The 23,298-nt window shown below is 34.9% G+C and overlaps 2 protein-coding genes across 3 annotated transcripts; both read left to right on the forward strand.

The window, feature by feature from the left end:
* Positions 1-890: 890 nt before the first annotated feature.
* On the forward strand, positions 891-9,819 carry LOC128553288 (collagen alpha-1(X) chain-like). Its single transcript, XM_053534420.1, has 2 exons — positions 891-1,171; positions 5,608-9,819. The coding sequence occupies exons 1-2, from the start codon at positions 892-894 to the stop codon at positions 6,036-6,038; spliced, it is 711 nt and encodes a 236-aa protein (XP_053390395.1). The 5' UTR covers position 891; the 3' UTR covers positions 6,039-9,819.
* Positions 9,820-13,136: 3,317 nt separating this feature from the next.
* LOC123543291 (peptidoglycan-recognition protein SC2-like) lies at positions 13,137-18,007 on the forward strand. 2 transcript variants are annotated; one of them, XM_045329368.2, is made up of 4 exons: positions 13,137-13,475; positions 14,858-15,108; positions 16,493-16,612; positions 17,607-18,007. In XM_045329368.2, exons 2-4 carry the CDS (start codon positions 14,865-14,867, stop codon positions 17,822-17,824), a joined length of 582 nt encoding a protein of 193 aa, XP_045185303.2. In that variant the 5' UTR covers positions 13,137-13,475; positions 14,858-14,864; the 3' UTR covers positions 17,825-18,007. The 2 variants fall into 2 exon arrangements, with proteins under 2 accessions (XP_045185303.2, XP_045185304.2); XM_045329369.2 differs by lacking the exon at positions 13,137-13,475 and adding an exon at positions 13,493-13,642.
* Positions 18,008-23,298: the final 5,291 nt, after the last annotated feature.

Consider the following 23,298-nt stretch of genomic DNA (forward strand, 5'->3'; position numbering starts at 1 on the left):
TTTGCAAATGGGTGCTATTGTAAATACTTAGATATAACTTTCATGGATATAAAAGCATGTCAGAGATAGGCAATTACCGTCTTAATTAAAGATATTTAGTAAATTAGTAGATTGTATGTATTATGTGGGGTTTTTTTTTGTGCCTTCAATTCAATCAAAGAATAAAAAATAGTTTCTGTTTCTTAGAATGTCTCGAAGAAGCTAAAATGGATCTAACTCGGAATTGCAATAAAGAAGAAAATGCAGTTCAAAGAATATTCACCCATTGCAATAGCTTCTCCTGAGCTACTTACATCGTGACATAAACACTCCGCAAGGAACCAAAGTTTTCATGCCTCATCTATGTTTTTGATAGAGCTAAGCCTCAAACGCACAAGCTCGTCGTAGCCCGACGTTTTACTTCTGGACAACACACCCTGTCCTTTGCTTTTCCGCTCTCATTTAGTTTATGTACTCGAGTAACGACACCAGTATTTAGTAAAGATATCTGCCACAAAGTATGCTGCATTAACAAGGAATAGATTCTTTAGGCGTTAGTGAAATTCGTTTTTATTACGGATCTCGGAGGCCCTCGAAAAGCGCTTGTTAAATCGATATCTTTGGTAAAATATGTGATGGAGTAACTGTTCGTTCTGCAGCAGATCCAGTTAAAGCAATGGCGTTTAACTGTTAACTAAATACTAAGGTTCATAAAAGGAGAGATTACATGTTTTATGCATAAAAAGAGTATTGACGAGATTTGTATTCAAATATTTGATTTCTATACACTGATGAAACTCTCATTATGAAAATAAATGTAGAGTTTTTGGAACACCCCATATTTTTGGTTGGCATAAGTATACTATTATAACTGAACGTAGGCATTCAATTCATAGGTATAACAGATTAAAGATGTTTGCACATATAGTTTTGCTAGTGACTGTGTGCGCTTTTGTGAGCTCGAGGGAACCGGAATGTTCAAGATTTCACTATGAAGAGAAAACGCTTGAAAAGATGATTAAAACTGAAATATATGTGGACAAAATAAAATCGGAGACTGAAAACATGCAGCAAAGAATGTCCGAGAAACTTGATGGAATCCAAAAAGCATGGAAGAAAACGGAGCGTGAATTAAAAGATGCGATAGAAGACAATAAGAAAGCGGTTGAGGAAATCAAAGATGAAATAGATGGTTTGTATAATTTTATCATAGAATTACACCTTGCTTTTCAGTGGTTTAGTGCAATATAATTGTGAGTTTTACCCTCGCCATCTCCACATCTCGTGGTGTCGGTCACACAAAGAAATGATTTCTAACGATCTATAGTAACGGATTTGGGAGCCAAAGGACACGGATTTCTGGACGACATTTGTGTTGTTTGCCGCCGTTGAAAACGAAAGCAGGTTAACATTTCACAAATCTGATGTCACGGATTTCTGTTTATAGTGTGACAGATTCATGACGACTATGCTTGATGTAGTAGAGCTAGTATTGGTTATTTAGGCATTTATTTTCAACGATACATGAAACAAACATTTTATATGTCTATAAATGAGTGTATTTCGGTAACCTACAGGTCGTCCTCGTTTTTTAGTTAGAGTTGGTAAGAAGTTTTCAACAAATGTCCATGAATCAGATCAACTTTGTATGACTTATACACAAAACGTTTCTCTCTTCCTGATTAAAACGTATATATTTGGCTGATTTTATGTCTAAAACAATTGGCTATCTAATTGTATTTAATCTGCTTCAAACTTTCCTTCCAAAACAAGTTTAAAATATGATATAATTTGAGTCCATCACTGTGTAAACTATGTTCTTTTTAAACAAAATGTATAGTAACCTCCGGTAACAACGCTTTCAATTTATATACTATGGTGCATAGCTTATCTTGTTTCATAATTAAATTTCCACTTCCCTGAGGTTACTCGTCAAAACACACAACCGGACATTTACTAACATTTAGTAATGACGTGTTCTTTAATCTTTGGCTATGCTGTCTGTCTGTCTGAACGCTTCTTTAGCGTTGAAAGTACGAGTTGTTTCAGTGCTAAAAGCATTTCCAAAATGTGGCAAGAGTCTGCTTAATATCTTTTGGGTTTTTCTTTTTTGTGCCAGTCATTTTCATTTGCATCGTGTGACCCTGTATCTGTTTAATTTCTTTAACAAAGTATACTTTACAAATTACCACTTTGATTTATATATTTTTTTCGTCGATACGTTACTGACGGTCTTCTGTTGCAACGCTATAGACGCAATATTTGTTCCACTAATTTTGGAATGTGACAAATGCCTATACATTGGTCAAATATTTTGTAAAACATTATACATTGTATTGGAATTTTTCTTTTTCGTCAGATGTTAATACAGTAAAAAATGTATTTACGGTGTTAGCTTTAAATTAGTTTTTTGACAATATATGTACCAATATAATGCATTTTCATTCCTGCATTTTCATTTTAAGTTTTGAAGATGTTCACTTTAAACTTTAAAAAATCCTACTGTCATTGAGATTAAGGTCCAGTTTTATACGGGGTTAACCCAAAATTGTATAAAACGTTGGTTTCTGTCTTATATCTTACCGCGTCTGGTGCATTCACAAATTACCAAATGGCAATACATGTATCTTCATAAGATCGTATATTCCTAAATGTGTACATAAATGACAATACAAGTATCTGCATAATTCGTGTATTCCTAAATATGTACATAAACGACAATACTTTCATCTGCAAAAGGCCCTGTATTCCTAAATACATAAATGTACATTAATTCCAGTACTTGTATCTGCAAAAAGCCGTGTATTCCTAAATGTGTACCTATGTCGTCACAAACATGTTACATTAAAATAAATGACATCTGGATATTTGCTACATTTTTGCACAGAGTACCGTGTCTTTTAAAATGTTGGAAAATGCTACATAAACTCGGCTGATGAGAAGAATTATTTCCTCGCCTTTCAGACACTACATTCAAAAAATGATGAATGCAATTTTATCAAAATTGCAAGCTTTTTCTTGTAGGAATCAAAATAACTGTTTTCAAATCCGTTACCTTCGTATAAAATCCGTGACACTTTGCCAAAAAATCTTGTTACATTTTATGTTGACATTTTGCTCAAAAATCCGTTACATTGTGTCCTGGAATCCGTACCACCCTGCTCACAAATCCTTTACATTTTGTCCTGGAATCCGTACCACCTTGTTCACAAATCCGTTACATTTTGTCCTGGAATCCGTACCACCTTGCTCACAAATCCGTTACATTTTGTCCTGGAATCCGTACCACCTTGTTCACAAATCCGTTACATTTTGTCCTGGAATCCGTACCACCTTGCTCACAAATCCGTTACATTTTGTCCTGGAATCCGTACCACCCTGCTCACAAATCCTTTACATTTTGTCCTGGAATCCGTACCACCCTGCTCACGAATCCTTTACATTTTGTCCTGGAATCCGTACCACCTTGTTCACAAATCCGTTACATTTTGTCCTGGAATCCGTACCACCTTGCTCACAAATCCGTTACATTTTGTCCTGGAATCCGTACCACCTTGTTCACAAATCCTTTACATTTTGTCCTGGAATCCGTACCACCTTGCTCACAAATCCTTTACATTTTGTCCTGGAATCCGTACCACCCTGCTCACAAATCCTTTACATTTTGTCCTGGAATCCGTACCACCTTGCTCACGAATCCGTTACATTTTGTCCTGGAATCCGTACCACCTTGCTCACAAATCCGTTACATTTTGTCCTGGAATCCGTACCACCTTGCTCACAAGTCCGTTACTGTTGATCGTCAGAAATCATCTCGTCTGACCGATATCCCGAAGTGTGAATCCGCCGTTTTTAGCTCACCTGTCCCGTAGTGACAAGGTGAGCTTTTGTGATCGTCCGTCGGCGTCGGTCGGCGTCGTCCGTCGTCCGTCCACAATTTCTTGTGAACACGATTGAGACCACATTTTGCATTCAATTTTAATCAAACTTGCACACAACTTGCAAACTGGCATAATATCTCGGTTCCTTTCAAAAACTGGCGAGATCCCATCATTGGTTCCAGAGTTATGATCCCTTAAAGGGTCAAAATATGCAATTGTTTGCTTGTGAACACGATAGAGACCATATTTTGCAATCAACTTTAATCAAACTTGCATACAATTTGTATTGGCATAATATCTCGGTTTCTTTCAAAAACTGGCTATTTTGGCTTTTGCAGCCATATAAAGACTTCATTTATAGTTTGATTTGAAACAAACTTGCAAACTATCTTTAACAACAATAAACCTTGGATTCCATGATGTATCTGTCAGATCCAATCATGGGTTCTGGAGTACCGGCCCCAGATTAACCCCTGAAAGAGCCAAAATTTGTTAATTTTTTACCTTGTGAACACGATAGAAGTGACATTTTATATTTGATTTTAACCACACTTACACACAACTTAAGTCACAATAAGACCTCAGTTCCTTTCGAAAACCTGCTAGATTCTATCGTAGGTTCTAGAGTTACTGCCCCTGAAAGGGGCAACATTTTCTATTTTGGCTCTTTCAGCCATATAGAGGTTTTATTTATGCTTTGATTTGATACAAACTTGCACAGAATGATTATCTTGATGATCTCTAGGCCTGGTTCGAATCTGAGTCATGTCGGGTCAAAAGCTAGGTCATCAGGTCAGATCAAAGGAAAATCTTGTTTACACTCTTCAGACCACATTTATGTACCTATCTTCGTGAAGCTTGGTCAGAATGTTTATCTTGATGATTCTTAGGCCAACTTCGGAACTGGGTCATATGAGGTCTAAAACTAGGTCACCCAATCATATCAGACGAAAAGCTTGTTAACACTCTTGTTCATTTGATGTGCATGGAGCGTGGTCAGAATGTTTGTCTGCATGAAATATCGGATGTATTTTTATCTGGGTCATATGTGGTCAAACACTAGGTCACCAGGTCAAATCAAAGAATAAACTTGTTTACACCCTAGGGGGGCACATTTTTGATTCTATCTTCATGAAATTTGGACAGAACTTTTGTTATAAAGTCTTGGACGATTTCAGATCTTGGTCACGTGGAGTCAAAAACTAGGTCACTAGGTCAAATCAAAGGAAAAGATTGTATACACTCTAGAGGCCACTTTTTTGCTCCAATCTTTCCGAAACTTTGTATGAATGTTTGTTTTCATAAAATTTTGGACGTTTGAATCCGGGTCAGGTGGGGTAAAAAATTAGGTCACTAGGTCAAATCAAAGAAAATGCTTGTTTAGACTCGAGAGGCCACGTTTTTTGGTACAATCTTAATGAAAATTGGTCAGAATATTTGTCTCCATGAAATCACTAGATAAAACATGTTTACACCGTTATGGTGTGTTACTAAGATGAGCGACCTGGGACCATCTTGGCCGTCTTGTTTTGAATTCTTCCTGTCGATATTTATAAACCAGCACACCTATTGTAAAACAATAGATAGGCCTATTGTAAAACAATAGGTAGGACAATATAATAGGTAGGGCTGAGTGAGATAGACTTGTTTTACTTCTACAACTGTTGCGAAAGCTCAATTTAATATTTCCGGTTGCTATTTCTTATATGCTTTTAAACGGAACAACTCCTTTTCTATTTGTTTACAGTATCTACTACTCAGATGCCAGTGGTAGCTTTCCAATCCTATTTCTTGAAGGAAACCTCCATAGAAAATGGACAGACGTTAATATTTACGAAAACTGTTTACGACAAGGGTCTTGGCTACAACAACCGAACAGGGGTGTACACAACACCTGTGAGTGGTGCGTATCTATTCAGTGTGCAGCTTTGTATTTTCGTTGACAAGTTTGTGCACGTCGAAATTGTTCATGAAGATGCCACAATTATAAAAGTGCGTTTAGTGGACGAGGACCAGAGGTACCATTCTTGCAGTACAGTAACCGGTGTTGCCGTCCTCAGCAAAGGTGAGAGAGTCTGGGTGAAAAGCATCATATCATCGACTGGAGAAAACATCTGGAGAAACCCAGACATAGTATGGAATAGCTTTTCCGGAGTACTTATTAATAGAAGTGACTGATTACATTCTAAGCTGCATGTTGACATCTTCATGTTGGTTGTTAACAATAAAAGAATCACTAATAGATATTGCCATCGTATTTGGTCTCCTACGGGTTGAAAAAAATTTTCGGAGACTATAAGTTTACTTCTCGTCTATTTTCCCTTCATTTTTGACAATATACTCTTGTAACTTGGCAAAAACATTAACCGCAACAAGACGATTGTCGCTCGAAAGAACTAGATCTTCAGCTCTAACGGTCAATATCACCTCTCATGGCCAGAAACTTTTTGTCATTCTTCTTGTCCAGTTAATAATTAAATTAAATTAATTAGAGCATTAATAAATTCACTATCTAATAGTTAATTACTAGTAATTACAAATTGATTTCATAATGGCAAAGTTTAATTTATGTTAGTTTGAAATACCTTTTTTTGAGAAAGAAACTGAAAAAAACTTGGTAATGTTCAAATCTTTTATTGTAGACTTTCATACAATTAGAATATTCCAAGCCCATAAATTAGGATAATAGGGTTCATAACTTCATAATTGTGTGAAGTCTGCATGCTTTGAACCAGGTAAATATGGCATGTTCTGTTGGCGGCTATTTCATGGCGTGTGTTGCACTCGCTGAAGTAATAGCAACAAAGGAAAATCAAGGAAGAGAAAAAGTGATTGTGTCTATAAATACAGATCTACTCTAGGCAAGCGATTGCGCAAACCTCAAAGCTTATAGAAACAAATCATTTGAAAACTACGAACATATTATTGGCAAATAAGCATGTTTGTTCAAATTAACAATTTCTGTGTGTGTGCATGCGTGCGTGTGTGCGTGCGTGCGCGTGTGTGTTCGGGTTTAGCAACTTTTTCAACTATTTCAGTCGTCTACATGTACATGTAGCAGTGAGCATGAAGTGCTGCCTCACTGGAATATCACAGTTACATCACAATAATATCACAATGACATCGGGCTGAATAGTCCTGGAATTATCGTCTTAAAGCGACTAACCAACACATCGTGGTGTCAGATTTCAAAAAAAAATCAAACTTTTGCTATATTAACATATGTGCTGCATATTCGATGTTCTAACAATGTATTTTGCATCAAATTCTGTTGAAAATCGTTGTTTTCCTAATACAATTAAGATAAAAACATTCGTCTACAATTTCAGATAAGGGTTTCCCGGTTTATAAAAAACGGAATTCCCGTCAGCAAACATCAAGTTAGGTTATTTAACATTGTTCTGTACAATACGGAGATATATTTGGACGAGTACCCAGCTGAGAAAACCATATTGGACGAGCCGTCCAAATATATCTCGTATTGTACAGTACAATGTTAAATAACCTTTTTATTCTATATCTTTTTACCTTACTATAATAATAGTTTACATTAAAAATGTTTCACTGAATACTTTATTCCTGCCTTTTCTAGTTTTTCCCAGCTTGGTATGAGTGCAAATATATATTATACAGAAAAATGTTAGACCTTAAATAACCTTTTTATTCTATATTTATTTCACTCCATACGTAATATACGTAATTCATTGAATGTTGTTTTTTCTGCGTATCATCATTAAAAAAGTATATGGTGCAACCTCCCTACAGCAGCCATTTGGCGATTTGGGTGGTGATAATACTTGGCTGAGACGTTATGCCCACAAACATTGTCAGCAAGTTTGGTGAAGATCGGATGAAAACTGTTCGAAGAGCGTACAAGGCTAAATTCCCCGTTTTTCGAGTAGTTCAAGGACTATAATCAAAGAGTGCCTGGTACAATTTGGCTGGTTATCGAAATTGGCCGAGATGTAATGCCCACAAACATTGTCAGCAAGTTTGGTGAAGATCCGACGAAAACTGAATTATAGAGCAGACATGTTTTGGATGCTGACCGCCCGTCCGCTGCCATTCATAATCTTCTCCATTTTATTTCTTAACCGTTAAATAAAAACTGCTGAGGTAGCTATTCAGACAGTCAGGGCTGATACCAATTTCTAGGTTTCGTCTGGAACGGCTTCTTTTAGCGACTTTTCAAATATTCCAACAACTGATGATCCTTTTTACTGTATTTTTAAGTTTTTGATTATTAACGGATGTTTTAATATCTAAATCAGATATCATTGTTATCCCTTGAATCGTTTTTGTGTGTTGTAAACTAAAAAACTCAAATTAAATCCAGATTTCAAGACGCATAATCAAACTCTGTACATAGAGCGCCTACTTCATCCGATTTACATTCGGAACATTTTCACGCGTTTCGGGCTTTATCGTATGTTTAACATGGGACTGTTGAACCGTCCAAGTACAGAAAATACAGGATTTTTTGTACGCGCGTGCGTCCAAATACAGAAAATACAGAAATTGTGTACGCACGTGCATCCAAATACCAATATATATTGTACGGTCACGTGTTGCAAATGAACGTTCGCGATTGGATAGATAAAATAGGTATAGAATAATGTGCGCTATAATTCAAAATCAATTAGTGAGGCGTGACTTATCCGCTATCCTCGGTGTTTACAGCAGTATTGTTATGAGCTAAAAGTGCAGACACGCCTCGATGCATAAAGTTGATCTATACTGAGGTGAGCGATGTTTGTGTACTTTTAATAATGGAACGGTCCGTTATTTAGGTAATGTTATCAAGTACAATAGTGTTCTTACCTCAATACGGCCAAGTAACTCATGCTGACCTCTAATCAGTAGATGAGTATATAAGTTGAACCATCAAACTAAATGATTTGCTGCTCACGTGATGATAGCGTCTAAAAATACTGTCGCGTCTCGTTCTATATTTATCAATGTTTACAAAATAAAGTGTTGTAACGGTTTATAAAGGTTCATGAGAAAAAGACTGCTAAAATTCGAACGTTCCCGTATTTCTGGAAACTATAAACTGGTCAACCATTGTTTCATATAAATATATGAAATAGTGGCGGCATTTTGCCTTTCGGTGATAAACTATTTTAAAAATTACAAATCACAATGTATGTGTTAGTCGCTTTTAAATTAAGGTGATGTCACTTTTTGAATTTCCGGTGAATAACAAAAAACCAAAGAATATTCAGTTCTTTCCAAAAACTGTTATATTATGATTCAACCAAATAGTTTCCATTGTCTACCAGAAAGGAACAATTCTTATATCTTAATATTGAGATTTGATACCTTTATAACAGACAGTAGACTAAAACAATAGACATTCATATGTGACGTCGGGGAGCTCAGCAAAGCAATTTCAAGCATAAATATTAATGTGGAATGTAAAGTAAGTTACACACTACAATATCCGTCCAAGATACTTTCAAAAACAATGCATTTGCAGAATAGAGAGATAAAAGTAATTTTGACAGCTCGTGAAAACTAATGACAAATTTTGACAGGTATATGATGACTCATGACCTAATTAATTTTTTTCTGTTATTTCTAACTTCCAGTTTGATTTTCATAAAATGGGTATTCTTTATTGTAGCTTACAACTCGTACATTAAAACAATAAATGAATATATTGTTACCTCACTGTCGTTTTGTCTATCCATCTCTATTGTTTCAGTCATTTGTCAGTAATTAGAGCAACTCACAGTGTTGCAATCATACAAAACACATCCCTTATTTTCACATAGATATTGAGGATTTATCTAATGAGCAGATGTATTGGAAACACAGTTTCAATACCGACTGTGTATTGTAATAATGCTAAACTATCTCAGCCGTGACATCTCCTTAATGCATTGTGAGCGACCACCTATACACGAATAGGGCATTCCGCCACTGGGCTAACGAGATTTTACAAATCTTTAACTAGGTGCATTGTATATTGGTAACTGCATATTATCAATTGATAGTGTAACTCCATTGAGTCATGCAAAAGTGCACCTACCCTCATAAGAAAAAGATCACCACAGAATAATTAAATTTATGTCATTTGATAGAAACAACAGTGTTTTAAATAGAATGTTCCTGAAATATTAGATAATCAGTTAATTGGTGGGGTTAAACGGGCCGTTTGTGCTTTACCTTGATAGAATATCATCCTTTTGTACGTTCATCTTGTTGATAATGCAAAAACCAATAATAATTACTTTATCTTACCTTACACGTGTACTTGATACTTGAAAAAAATTCTTTTGAAATTTGACAAATGTATTAAATATATGAACAAATACTTCAATAAGGCAAGTGTACTTCGACCTTGTTGAATATTTCTCGTCCTTTTTGAGTTCCTTTAACATGTCTGCATTAAAGAGCTCAATACAAGCCGGTGTTTTGGGCGGTCGGGGTCGGCGGGGTGTCGTTAGAATATTCTATGCTTCCAAAGGATCTTCTTATAGGTTTGATTGTCATTCGTTGCAATCACAGGTTGGACATTACGTTTTGTAAAATCGACCTTTACATTGGAGTCCAGACCCCATCAAGATACCCGGCGTCTATTTTTAGCTAAATGTAATGAAGTTTGGAATTTAAACGCACCTAGAATAGAACAAACATGTAGGAGCATAACAAGTGTTTGGTCAAAAAGAAATCTCACTTTTGGAAAGGTAGCTATTGTAAAATTTCCCGTTACACATCTGTTTATTTCTCTCCTAAATTCTGCCGATGAATTTATCAACAAATGGAAAGCATCGCTTACAATTTTTATGGAATAACGGACTGGAGAGATTAAAAGAACAATGGCTACGAACAAGATAGAATCTGGAGGATAAAAAATAATTCCTTAGGTCCACATTACTGTAAGGTTTAATTTAGGAATACGGATACACTAAACAAATTCTGGAAAGACCTATTTGACAGATGGGCCAAACTTAAGAAATGCTTCGAAGTTAAGACCACACTTCAATATCTGGTATAACATAACATAGATTTACTTGACTTAAGGTTTGCACAATATACGCAAGACAAAGAATGATATATGTACTGTAGTACTATAGTGTGGACTATAGCACATCGTTTTAGCTCTTGTCCAGTTATTCATAGATTTTTGTCCAGAAATAAACAACAACAGAAAGGACGTGTGAGGAGTATAATATCTATATTAATACACAGAAGAAAACATTTATAAATCAAAATTAAGAGAACATTACAGGTTTTACCATTCTTTCCTGTTTTTACCACATATTTAAAATAAGAATTTAAAATGAAAAATACATATCTAAACTAACTTATAATTTCAAGATCTTAAATAAAAACTGTGTGAAAAAAACTAAATATCTAGTTAGATTTCCACAACAAGAAAGACATGAAATAACTATTTCGAGAAAATAACATAGACACTGTTTGAAACAACTTCAGAATACGATAGTAGAATAGGACTTGTCTTTTTATTTCAAAAATTTATTCTTCATCTTCCATCTTGTTTTCCCAAACAACTTCTTCCTTTTTGTTTTCCTCATAAGACAGTTTAAATGAATTGTTTTGATGTGTAAGTACTCCATTTATTTGTTAAATATAAAAAATCATTTGTGTTATAAAGTACATTGTGAGTGACATTTGGTGTGGTTCACCGACCCCTATGGAACCAAATACGGGGACAATAAACGGGGATACTACCTTGGCCACAAACTGAAAATAAATAAATAAACAGTAAGAGATTATAATAGATATTGCTTCTATTTCCTTCTCCTAATAAAACATTTTAAATAGTTTGTTTGAAAACCTAAATTGCTCTAGGGTGAATATATTAATATTGCACACAACTATTTCATTGGTGGATAACCCTACTACAAATAATTGTTTCATCACTTGTATTTCAAAATTTCTAGTTTACTACTACCGTTTTATGGTTTTTTGATTAAGTGATTCATAAACATGTGCGTAAGATTAAAGATATTAGTTTAGGTGTTTATGTTTTATTTTAACAAGGATAAACATACGCTTTTAACATTAACAATTAAATTTTATTAATGTAATATTTTTGATGTCTTTAAAATCGACCAAATACACTAAATGCGGTTTGATAGTTTATTTAAGTCTCATCCAATTTATCTCTAACAACTAACTGGGTCTCCAATGAGATGCATTCCGTAATTGCCGGGTCATTTTCCTCTTATTGGGTCTTTATTTGCCATTTGTTGGGTCTCTTTAAACAATACATAGACCCAATATATATATAAAATTATAAAATGACTTCACACGCTTGCTTGGATTTTCTTAAATTTTAATAGAAAAGTCACAAACTAGTTTCGCCGTGAATGGATCATCAGTGTTTCTAAATATATATAACAATAAATGAATGGGTATTATTGTTATATATTAAGACACACTGATGAGTCTTAAAAAGCAAATATCATCCATGATCAGATCAAGGGTGAACTGGTTAGCGATGATAATCTCAACTAAGATAAAAACTTTCATTTATATATTTCTGTAAAAGTGGTTGTTTACATCTATATACACTAAAATAATTATCAACTTAAAAAAGTGGTACCGTATGAATAAACCAGCCGACACAGCAAGTATATTAACCTTAGTGTAGTAAATGTGTTCCTTAAAGTTATATATCATGCTATTTTGGGATAACGTTTACATACAATACAATTAAACAATTTAACTGTTTGTTTTATTAAAATCATATAATCGTTTGCTATTTGATCCTTCAAAGCAGGTTTAAGTTTTCCTCTTGGGCGTGATGTCTGCTTAAAGAAAGGAAAGAAGAATTGCCGATAATTGGAAGGCGTTTAATCTGGCTGATAAAAAGAACAAACTATTGCTATTTTAATAATAGAATAAAAATTAAAATCAGCACAAAATAATCTAGGAAGTGGCCATATTACCTAGTTTGTGTCAGCTTAATATAAAGACCCGTGACAAAATAAGTAACTATATATATATGAACCATATGTTCATTGTCCAGAAAAAGTGCAAAACTATATTTTATCACTGTTTTGGAGTGGATCTGTGGTCCAGTGATAAGGCATCGTTTGAATCCCATTCCTCGTCTTAAAACCACCATTAGACTACTAGTGATTTCGAGTCTTTCGAGGATGAGGGTGGAGGGGGGAATTGGGGCGCAGCTTTAAATCAAAGCAAGTTCTTTACTAGTTCTACATTTTAGAACTAAGGAAAGCGTCTTTTAGTCTTCTACACATTGCACTATTTATTCATTAAAAGAGGTGTCGCCTACTTGGACAATTAGAAAATCACACAATAACCGTTACTTTACTACCTAAATTTTTTTACGCAGCATCACAACACCATATCCTCCAATATAGTAGTGATACGCTTTTCAACCATGTAAAATAAACAACAAAAAACAAGAGCAACATTTTCTCTTCCTGAATGCTACTGCATCTTTATTGGATGAAATCAGTATGCTATCTTAAAATGAATCAAATAAACAACTAAAAGGAAGAAGGTCGATAATGACATAAATGACATAAAAATTATTAAGACTAGCAATTTTTCATACATTCATTTTATATTCATTGTTGCAATCTTACAACATAGTGAAGGAACGCATCAAATGTAAGTCTTTTCTGTTATCTAATCGTTTACCATGAAATCAAATATGTTTTACGTAGAAATGATTGATTTTAGACAAGTTCACTGCATTGGAATATAATGTTTAACTATACGTTGAACAGCATAAGGAAAATATAGTTACAATACTGTGCATTATTGTTTCTAACAGGGTAAATTCATTTTTCACAATGTGGTTTACAAAAAAATAAAGACTGGATAGGTTAGACAATATGCTTCTAACAGTATCTATATATTTTCAAAATATTTCTTTGTCTTACCATTTACCTAATTTCACAAATGTTTTTTGTTGTTGTTGTTTTGCCTGACACTTTAGTTCAAATCAAACGAGTGATGTTTTGATAAAATTGTATATTGTATTTGCCGAGCAAAATAATTTCGTTTGATGCTAAAAATGAAACAACGTTTCCTTTTTGCGAAATTGGTCGATGGTATACCAGTAGATGTAATTTGCAGATATTTTAGTCTCACTTATGTTAAACATTAGTATAATAATCGGGCCGCTGTCTAGTTAATAGTAGGACAGTAGTATATGAAGCTACAGACATACTCTTAATTATTAAGCAATCTTGTTTAAACCCTAATGATAAGTGAGAAACATTAAAACAAAATTTCTTAAATATTAAATAGTAATTGCAAGTGGACTGTTGAAAATAAACAAAAAAAACATGTTGGGTTTAACGCCTCATCGACACAATTTAAGGTCATATTGCGATTTTCCAGCTTTGATGACGAAGAAAGACACCAGGTACCGCTCCATGCATTATGGCACCTAGGTACAACCATAACCTTCCGTAAGCCAGCTGGATAGCTTCCTTATATGAAGACTTCAACGCCCCGAGTGAGGGGCAAGTGGTTTGAAGTCAGCGGAGAGGTTAAATCCGGTAAAAAGGCAGCCCCTAACTTCATAATATTCTGTTAGCGTTAAGAAATACTGTTTAAACTCGATATCTCGAACTCGTTCATCTAAAACTTCCGATTATTTCGAAGACATTACTAAGTCCTGTCCCGAAATCACTTTAAATATCATTTAAAGTCGATTTTCGGTTATCCCAAAGTAAAACGGTCGGTCCCTTGGATTTCGAGGTATTTGAGTTTCAACTGTACTTGTTCAAGTTTGATCATGATACTGAGTTATATTAACCCTTACCCTGCTATATTTCTATAATGAACTTGTCCATCTTTCAATTTGGACAGTTCAATTACTGTTAAAAGGGGTGCATACCAAAAGAATACTGGCTGAATAGCGAACAGTGCAGATAATTATCAGACTGCACATCCGTGCAGTCTGATCTTGAACTGCACTTGTCGCAAAGGCAGAATTAATTGTGTCCAGCCTGTTAAGGGTTAAATGTGTTTGATTCCAGATTTAAAATGAATACTTCTCTGCTGCTGTGCTTAGCCATTTTGGTTGGAATAAACTGTGTCCAGCTTCCTGGATGTCCGAGAATAATTTCAAGGAGTGAGTGGAACGCTCGTCCAGCTGTGAAAACCACCTGGATGTCTAATTCGGTTACTTACGCTATAATCCATCATGCTACTGGAAGTCGGTGTTTCAGCACTGCAACGTGCAAGACAAAAGTTAAATCGTACCAAAACTACCACATGGATACAAAGGGTATGTTAAATTTAATTTCTTTTTATCAACGTTTTTTTTTCGGATTTTGTTATTTCTACTGTAAAGCGTCGAGTCAGTCGGTTGATGTCATTAACGAATACATGATACTAGCTATGCACCCTTCTGTTTGCTAGAGGAAACCATTACACCAACTTTTGAAAATAAAGAGAACTTGAAGGGACCTATTTATTACAGACCTATCACAACTTTTACTGCAGGTCTAAATTATCGCCTCACAAAATATGTCTAAACATTTAACTTGTTAGCTGAAGATCAGACCGCCCGCTTAGCTCAGTAGGTAGAGCGTTGGTCTACGGATCGCGGGGTCGTGAGTTCGATCCTCGGGCGGAGCGTATGTTCTCCGTGACTATTTGATAAACGACATTGTGTCTGAAATCATTAGTCCTCCACCTCTGATTCATGTTGGGAAGTTGGCAGTTACTTGCGGAGAACAGGTTTGTACTGGTACAGAATCCAGGAACACTGGTTAGGTGAACTGCCCGCCGTTACATGACTGAAATACTGTTGAAAAACGGCGTTAAACCCAAAACAAACAAACAAACAGACTGGGTTTAGAAAAGGGTATTCATGTTCAGACTTTACACACCATGACCTAATTGGAACATGTTCAGTTTTACACACCATGACCTAATTGGAACACTCAAGATAAAGGAGAAAAACTATTCTGCGCATTTGTGGATTTTTTCCAATGTTTAACGTCGCATCGACACAAGTATAGGTCATATGGCGACTTTTCCAAGCATGTTGAAGCTTCTGATAAATAAATTAATACTTCGTGGCAAAAATGTGTATGGTGGTATGAAACGAATTTAATTTTACAAATCCAGACTCAATGATTTTTTTTAGTACAACTTTTCATCATATGAAAATTTTGATTCTGTTACTGTTTAAGTTTCAGATTTTGTGCTCTAGGTGCATTGATCTATTATCTACCATACATGTCACGTTCTTGTTAATCCAATTTGGTTTGGGGCTTGTATTGATATTTCTCGCACCAATTGAATTTTCACTGGAGATGGTACCATTCCAACAATAATTTGCGTTTGGAGTTTTACTGGAAATTTACTGATTTCAATTAATTCCGGAAATCGCAGTTTAGTAAAAACAGGCATGACTAAAATCATTACAAATTTTATTTCATCCTAATCATTATTGGTATTTCTTCACAAGATTGGTAATCTCCCCCTTCCAAGAGGATCAACAGTTTTTAAACCTTATTACCCTGAGGTTTTTTTTTTTTTTGCATTTATTAACGTTAATCATAAATTATAACCTTTATGAACAAAAAAAACATCTGTGTGCAGGTTTGTATTCTATATGTGGTAATGTATAAAATTCAGTAACATTTACTGATATATTTTAGGATGGTGGGACATCGGTTATAACTTTGTAGTTGGTGAAGATGGAAATATTTATGAAGGACGCGGCTGGAATGTGAGAGGGGCACATGCCGGTAGTTCAGCAATAAACAGAAACAGCATAGGTAAGAATTTTGAAACTATAGTAATAATTTAAAGGGTCTGGCCTCCAGATCGTTTAACAACAACGTCAGATATCTGGAAATAAATGCTATTTTTCTTAAGAAGGCACTGACAAACTATATGTTACGGAAACACATGAGAATTTACTGCTTTTACTACTTTTTACGACGAAAATCGAAAAGCGTTTGTAACGCTTTTACTCTAGGTAAACTGTCTCGATTATAAATACTGTATCTATATTTTGAAGTTATAATTCACTACTTCCGCTATAGCGCTATTGGTTACGACGACGGGAAAATATCTTTATTGCCGCGGCGGTCCGGGGTTCGATTCCCGACGCGGTCATCTTTTTTTTCTTGATTTATAATTTTTTAAATATTTTAGAAACAAAAATTTATATTCTAATGTTCATAATATAACCAAACTTCAATTTGAAAGATAGATTATTTTTTCGCCAAATCTGGAGGTCAGTCCTTTAAAACTTTTTATGTCTCTTTTCAAATTTTCAACATTTTAATAAATGTGTAGAGCAAAAGTGTTATATATGTGTGAGTTATCGAATGAACTGCAATTAATGAAAAATTACAAAATATGTAATATTATACAACTTTTTACAAACACGTAGAAGTATGACACAAAATTAACAATTTTGTAAAACACCTAAATACAAGTTCACAGTATATTACCATACATACATCCCTACATTAATTGACTCAAAGATTTTCCCCAGTAAAAATATTCAACGAGTTCAATATACCGCACTGCACAGTCCTAAAATTTAAATTTCAAACTTCAGCATTGCAGTTTATGAAAACGGAACAATCTATTATTTGAAGTTCAAGGTATATATCAGCAATTTCTGCATAACTGTGATCGTCACGAGAATATTTAATCAAACAAAAATTACTTGTGTTTTTTTTTTTTTTTTTCATTAGGGTCCTCTACCTAAAGTTAATATGATTGTTAAGTATTTGTATAACCGTTTTTTGTTTTCAGGGATTTGTGTGATAGGTGATTTCAGTAACACAGTTCCAAACACAGCTGCTCAAAACGCCGTGAAAAGTTTACTGAACTGTGCTAAAAACAACGGCAAATTGGCATCATCTTATACACTGTGTGGTCACCGCGATGTAAGAAGTACACAGTGCCCTGGTCAAAGCTTTTACAACCTTATCAAAACATGGAGCAATTACAATGAGAACTCAAAATGTTGATACCGTGTCTGTGTACGATTCCATAACTTTTCCTTGCTTTCTTTGCGTATGATAAAAAAGCGTTGTTGTGCTTTGATCAGAATATCGTAGCTTGCAAAACTCATTTAGAAATGTATTTCACATAATACTTGATACAAAATAAAACTGTATAAATGGATAATATGGACAATAGTTACTGTATATCAAATACATTTACTTACTTAACGTATTCACAAGTAAACTATATCATTTATTTGTTTGATTTATTACATATTTTCACGTCTTTCTTCCATTTAAGTATTGAAATATTAGAATGAAACATGTCAGATGTTTTCATATACAAATGCATGCGTTATTGTGTAGGGTTAACGTATGTTTCTTTCGTGTTATAACATCCGCAGAATTCCAAGAATTGTTGGTGCCCGAGCCCGGAAGGGCGAGGGTACCAACTTACCCCGAGGGATTCTGAAGATGTTATTACACGAAATGAACATGCGCTAACGTTATTCTAGCGTAAAACACGTAAAAACTGATAAATGAATATAATTGTCCTTCACATGCATTAAATTTCAATGAATTGCACGGGAATGCCTGTGTTCTTTTAGTACATTGTCGTTATTTCCTTTTGAAATACCCGTTTTGGATTCGTAATGCCTTTACACTTTGTCAAGGAACGCGCATGTATAAAAAGGTGTTTTAACAGAACAGCACGTTAACAGCACGTGGACGCGAGAAACTCTCTATTAACACACGTTAACACTCACCTGTTAAAACACACCCGAAAAGTGGCAAGAACTGCAGTTTTATGCTTGAATAAGGTAATGGTAAAGGTAAAGGTCTTGTTTATTACAGTGTCACCCTTATTGAAAGGGCCAGCCAATTTGGCTTATGAGACACCTTTTATTGTGCGTACCAGTTACCTCCCAACTTCTACCACTATACCAGGCGTCAGGCGGATAGAAATCGGTAACCATTCATTTAACTAGCTCGCGGCTCACGAACCGGCCATTTCGGAATGAGTCCCATGACAAATATCCCCCGGACGAACGCTCCCCAAGGGATTCGAACCTTCGACCTCCCGATCCCGAGGCGGACGCCTTAACCACTGGGCCACGGTGACCGGTTATGTACACAAGACGATGTATTTATTTGCGAGTCTATAAAATTCTATGCTATTCTGTTGATTCATTACTTCAGAAAATTCAATACTGAAATCATTTTTGTATTTTATTATTTGATAAAAAAATAACAAAACCCTATTTTAAATCTGGTTCTATATGTCGGTCAATGTTAACTCATTAAGATTTGTATTGTTACGATATGCTAGATATTTAACTGCTATTTTAAATGGCATATACTAAAAGCTGAATTGGCAATGTGGAGTGCAGTCTTCGAGTGGTTAATTTGGGTGAAAACTTCAGCATTTCCAAGAACTATAATAATTAGAAACGCAGCAAAACGTATTTTCCCCTGGGTTAAACACAATCTACATGGATCGATAGTTTTTCTTTGGAAACAGAGTAATTAATCTAACCAGATGCCGACGGGCAAAATGTCTAGCCCACCAGCTGTCAAAAGGACTGAGAGTTGCATGCGACACTCTGTCTCATTGAGGCAAACATTTATACCAAGTAAAAAAAATGCTTCATGCAATGCAAAGTTACAGCCCGGACAAGCTCTAAAATGACCTTTGTCCTCAAAGTGTGGCCTTGACAATTAAAAAAGGGACCCGAGATTTGCGCACGACACTCAGACTCATAGAGGTGAACATTTACCCTAAAGGAACAACGATGTCTTCGCTTCCGCAAGCGAGCTCAATGAAATGATAAATAAAAGTGAAAAACTTGTACAAATGAATAATGGTACATAAAATAGTATGTCAAAGTATACAACTCTAAATACCGAATATCAAATTGCTATAAATTTTCCCCTAGAGAATAATATGTGTCCCTGGATAATAGTCAGATGAATAGCTGACATGTTATTTTTATGCAACCTGTTCGGCATATACTTAAACATGACGTCGACTGGTGGAGTTATTGAGTGGAGTGGAGTGGAATGGAGTCAGTAGGGAAACTTCCTGTTCAGGAAATCTATTTATGTTTTTTTCTACTTACCGAATGGGAAATTTGTTACTAAATATAGTAACTTTTCCCCGTTTGGGGAGCAAAATAATAATTTTTGACTTGTTTTCATAAAAAAGTAGTTATGGTGTCATTAAATGAAACTTGCCCATATAAACTGTGATCATTTTTCTAAATTTCTACGTTCAGTTGTTTTAACATTTTTTATTTAATTTTTATATTCCTTAATTTCAAAGCTTCCCGGACAGAAAACCTAACTTCCCAGTCGGGAAACACAGATATGTATATTTATATTGAGTTGTATTCATTCAGAAATATGACCCCCTTTCTACTTATTTTTGTTTCAGTTTTTGTAAATGTCAATATGAAAGCTTTTAATGATGCATCCTATTGCATAAAATCTTTTTCGGCCGGTATAATTTTAAGCTACATAACATTTAAAAGAAGAACTGCATGTGTATCAGTATGAAGAAATAAGCGTTGGAGTATCTGGAAATACCATTCGATCGAGGAGGGCAACGTAACGATTAGTTTTTTATTAATATAATTTATGTTACTTAAGAATATATATATCTGTACCGGATCAAGTATATTATAAAGAAAATAAACAATATTACATGAGTTACATTATATTTGCCTACCGGTTTCGTTTATACTCATCAGGGCAAATAATACAATATGGCGTCAATAAATGTGTAATTGCTAAGCAACGTCATTTTTGCTTACACATGTGTACACAAAGTTAATATTGTAACGTCATCAATTTTGGTTAAGTTTCGGTTTAAAAATATTAATAGTACAGTAAAATGGTGTAAAAATACTTCAGAAAATGGGAAAAGCATGAAACTTGGTACATAACTACTTTAGGGCAAAATACTAAAAATGAGCATGAGACCCACTCCGGAAAATCCAATATGGCCGAAAAATCCAAGATGGCCGCCATATATGTATATATTTTCAAAAATACATTATTATATCATATATAAAATTTCTATTGACACTTACAGTCATCAATATAATAAGCTAAAACCACCTGCCTGAATAAATCCAAACATATTATATTAACAAGAATACCGCTCTTCCAACAAAAATGAAAAAAGTTGTCTCCCTTGGATAAAATGTGCTATTAAGCAGAAGAAAAGTCATAATGCATTTATATGAATCAAAATTAAGTATATAATGGTAACTGGCATATCAAGAATGTTTAAAATGGCAACAGTCCTGTGCAGAACTTTACAACAATTGTAAATTAATTAATTATAAATACATTCGAACTTCGGTAACTGGAACCCTTCAGGACCGAATAAATTTATTCGAATTATCGGTAGTATGAGTGATCGAAAAATATATTATAAAAGAATTTGTTTGGGACCTGACGATAGATTAATTGAAGAATGGTGTTCGAATTATCAGAGTTTGAGCAAACGAAGTTTTAGTCTGTAATGTGTAGTAATGAATAAATGACATGTGTTTCACTTTGTCATTAGTTTTCGTGACTCAGAATTTGTAAGTGTTGCTGTATTCATTTCAATTTATTTACACTAAGAGAACTAATGACACTTAATAAAACTATATAATTCATTAATTATGTTAGTGTGATAGACCATGTGAACATTCCTGGCCTGTCAGATCATCATGATTTCTTTGGGAAAAAGTCATTGCTGGTTGATCAGGGTAATCAAATTTACATTTGCATGTTCCTGTTATATTCTGTTTTTGTCAAATTGTAGACATTGTGCCATAAACAATGGTTTTATAGTTTATGTCATAAGCATATAATGTACAGTCACTAATGCCCTGATCATTCTCAGGCAAAGACCATGAAGATTATACTGCTTCTTGAAAATTTGACGCTGTGGGGACGGGGATCAAACTCGAAAAATGTGCAGTTCTAAAGTTCATACTGCGCGCTTTTAATATCCTTGCCAGGTTCTCATGGCGTCTAACACGTTCACACTAATTTTCTTACCACGCGCTTCTTCATGTCCAGTGTGTTCTTACATTCTTAGTACGATCAGTCAGATTGCACCTCTCGCTTACCATGCTTTAACCATATGCTTATCACCTTTTCACTGCATTCGTCGACTACTTATAAATACTACGCCATGCGCATCTTTATTTTTTTTTCATTCCTTCTGCAAGTTTTATTGACATAATTGTGTCCGCATCTACACTCAAAAACCAAAAATTACAATAAACGACGACCCAACACCCCACCCCAACGCCCCAATAAAGAAAAAAGAGCAGTCTTATAGAGAGACTGCGGTGGAATAAGCAAAAGCAGTGTGAAGGATATACGGAGGTCCAAAAGTCCACAACAAGCTGCCAGTGCTGCTGAGTCCATGATAATGTGGCAATTCCTGATGATGTTCGATACCCATTGCTGATTGAAAACGAAGTGATTGGGAATTAGATCCAGTATTCATACTCAATTTTCAGAATCTGAACCAATCATGGTGAGAACCTGCTGCAAACGCGACATAGATGTGTTAAGAACCGAAAGAACGTATTAATAACCTTATGCGGTATACTACAATGTGGCATGCACGTAGCATGGTCATAGCACACAAGCGTAGATAAGTTGTAGTAAGAACTCCATTGACGTAGCAAGAACGCAATGATAACCCAATGACAGCGCAGTGAGCGCGCCATACAGCCTTTCCCGTCCGCCACCATCGCTTGTACTATGTCCTACTAGGTTTTAGTTACATCATTACTACGTCCTTCCTGCTTCCTGATTAGACAGCGTTCTCACTACATTTGTTTTGAACATGTCCAAAATTCGACCGCGTTCTCTACACTCATGGAGACCATAATTATCATGTTCTTATCGGAATCTACTGTATTTCTTCTACATTGTACATTTCTTACTGCGTCCTGCTAGTTTTTACGACGTAGTGGGAAACGTGGCTGAGTGTAACGGGGTATAAATTAAGAGCAGATATCTTATCATTTTACAAGAAAAATGTGCTCTAATATCTATTTCTGGACATTTTACTGAAATCAAAATAAATTTAAATGTGAGTACTTGAGGATTTTTCTAATGAGCACAGGTAATTCGAAAACACAATTTTAATACCAATTTAAATTACTAGTTTTTAAGACGACAAATATTATCTATTTTACAGTTGTACTTCCAGTTAAGCAGTCTAATGTAAGAATAACACTGTCTTGTCAAACAAAACTAACCAGTACAGCTCGCGCTTACCGTGAATCAAGCTTTTAAATGCATTTTCTACATCTTCCTACAAACAACTGTTCGTATTGTATTTCTGGGGTATAATGGAGGCTTTTCGATACTCTTCTTTACAGCAAAACATGTCAAGTAGCTTGATCAACCATCTGTTCACATAAAGATTAGGGCTATAATGTGCATTCCTGCATCGTCTGCTACACCTCTTGAACATACTA

Source organism: Mercenaria mercenaria, unplaced genomic scaffold (genome assembly GCF_021730395.1).
Source record: "Mercenaria mercenaria strain notata unplaced genomic scaffold, MADL_Memer_1 contig_3675, whole genome shotgun sequence".
NCBI lineage: Eukaryota > Metazoa > Mollusca > Bivalvia > Venerida > Veneridae > Mercenaria > Mercenaria mercenaria.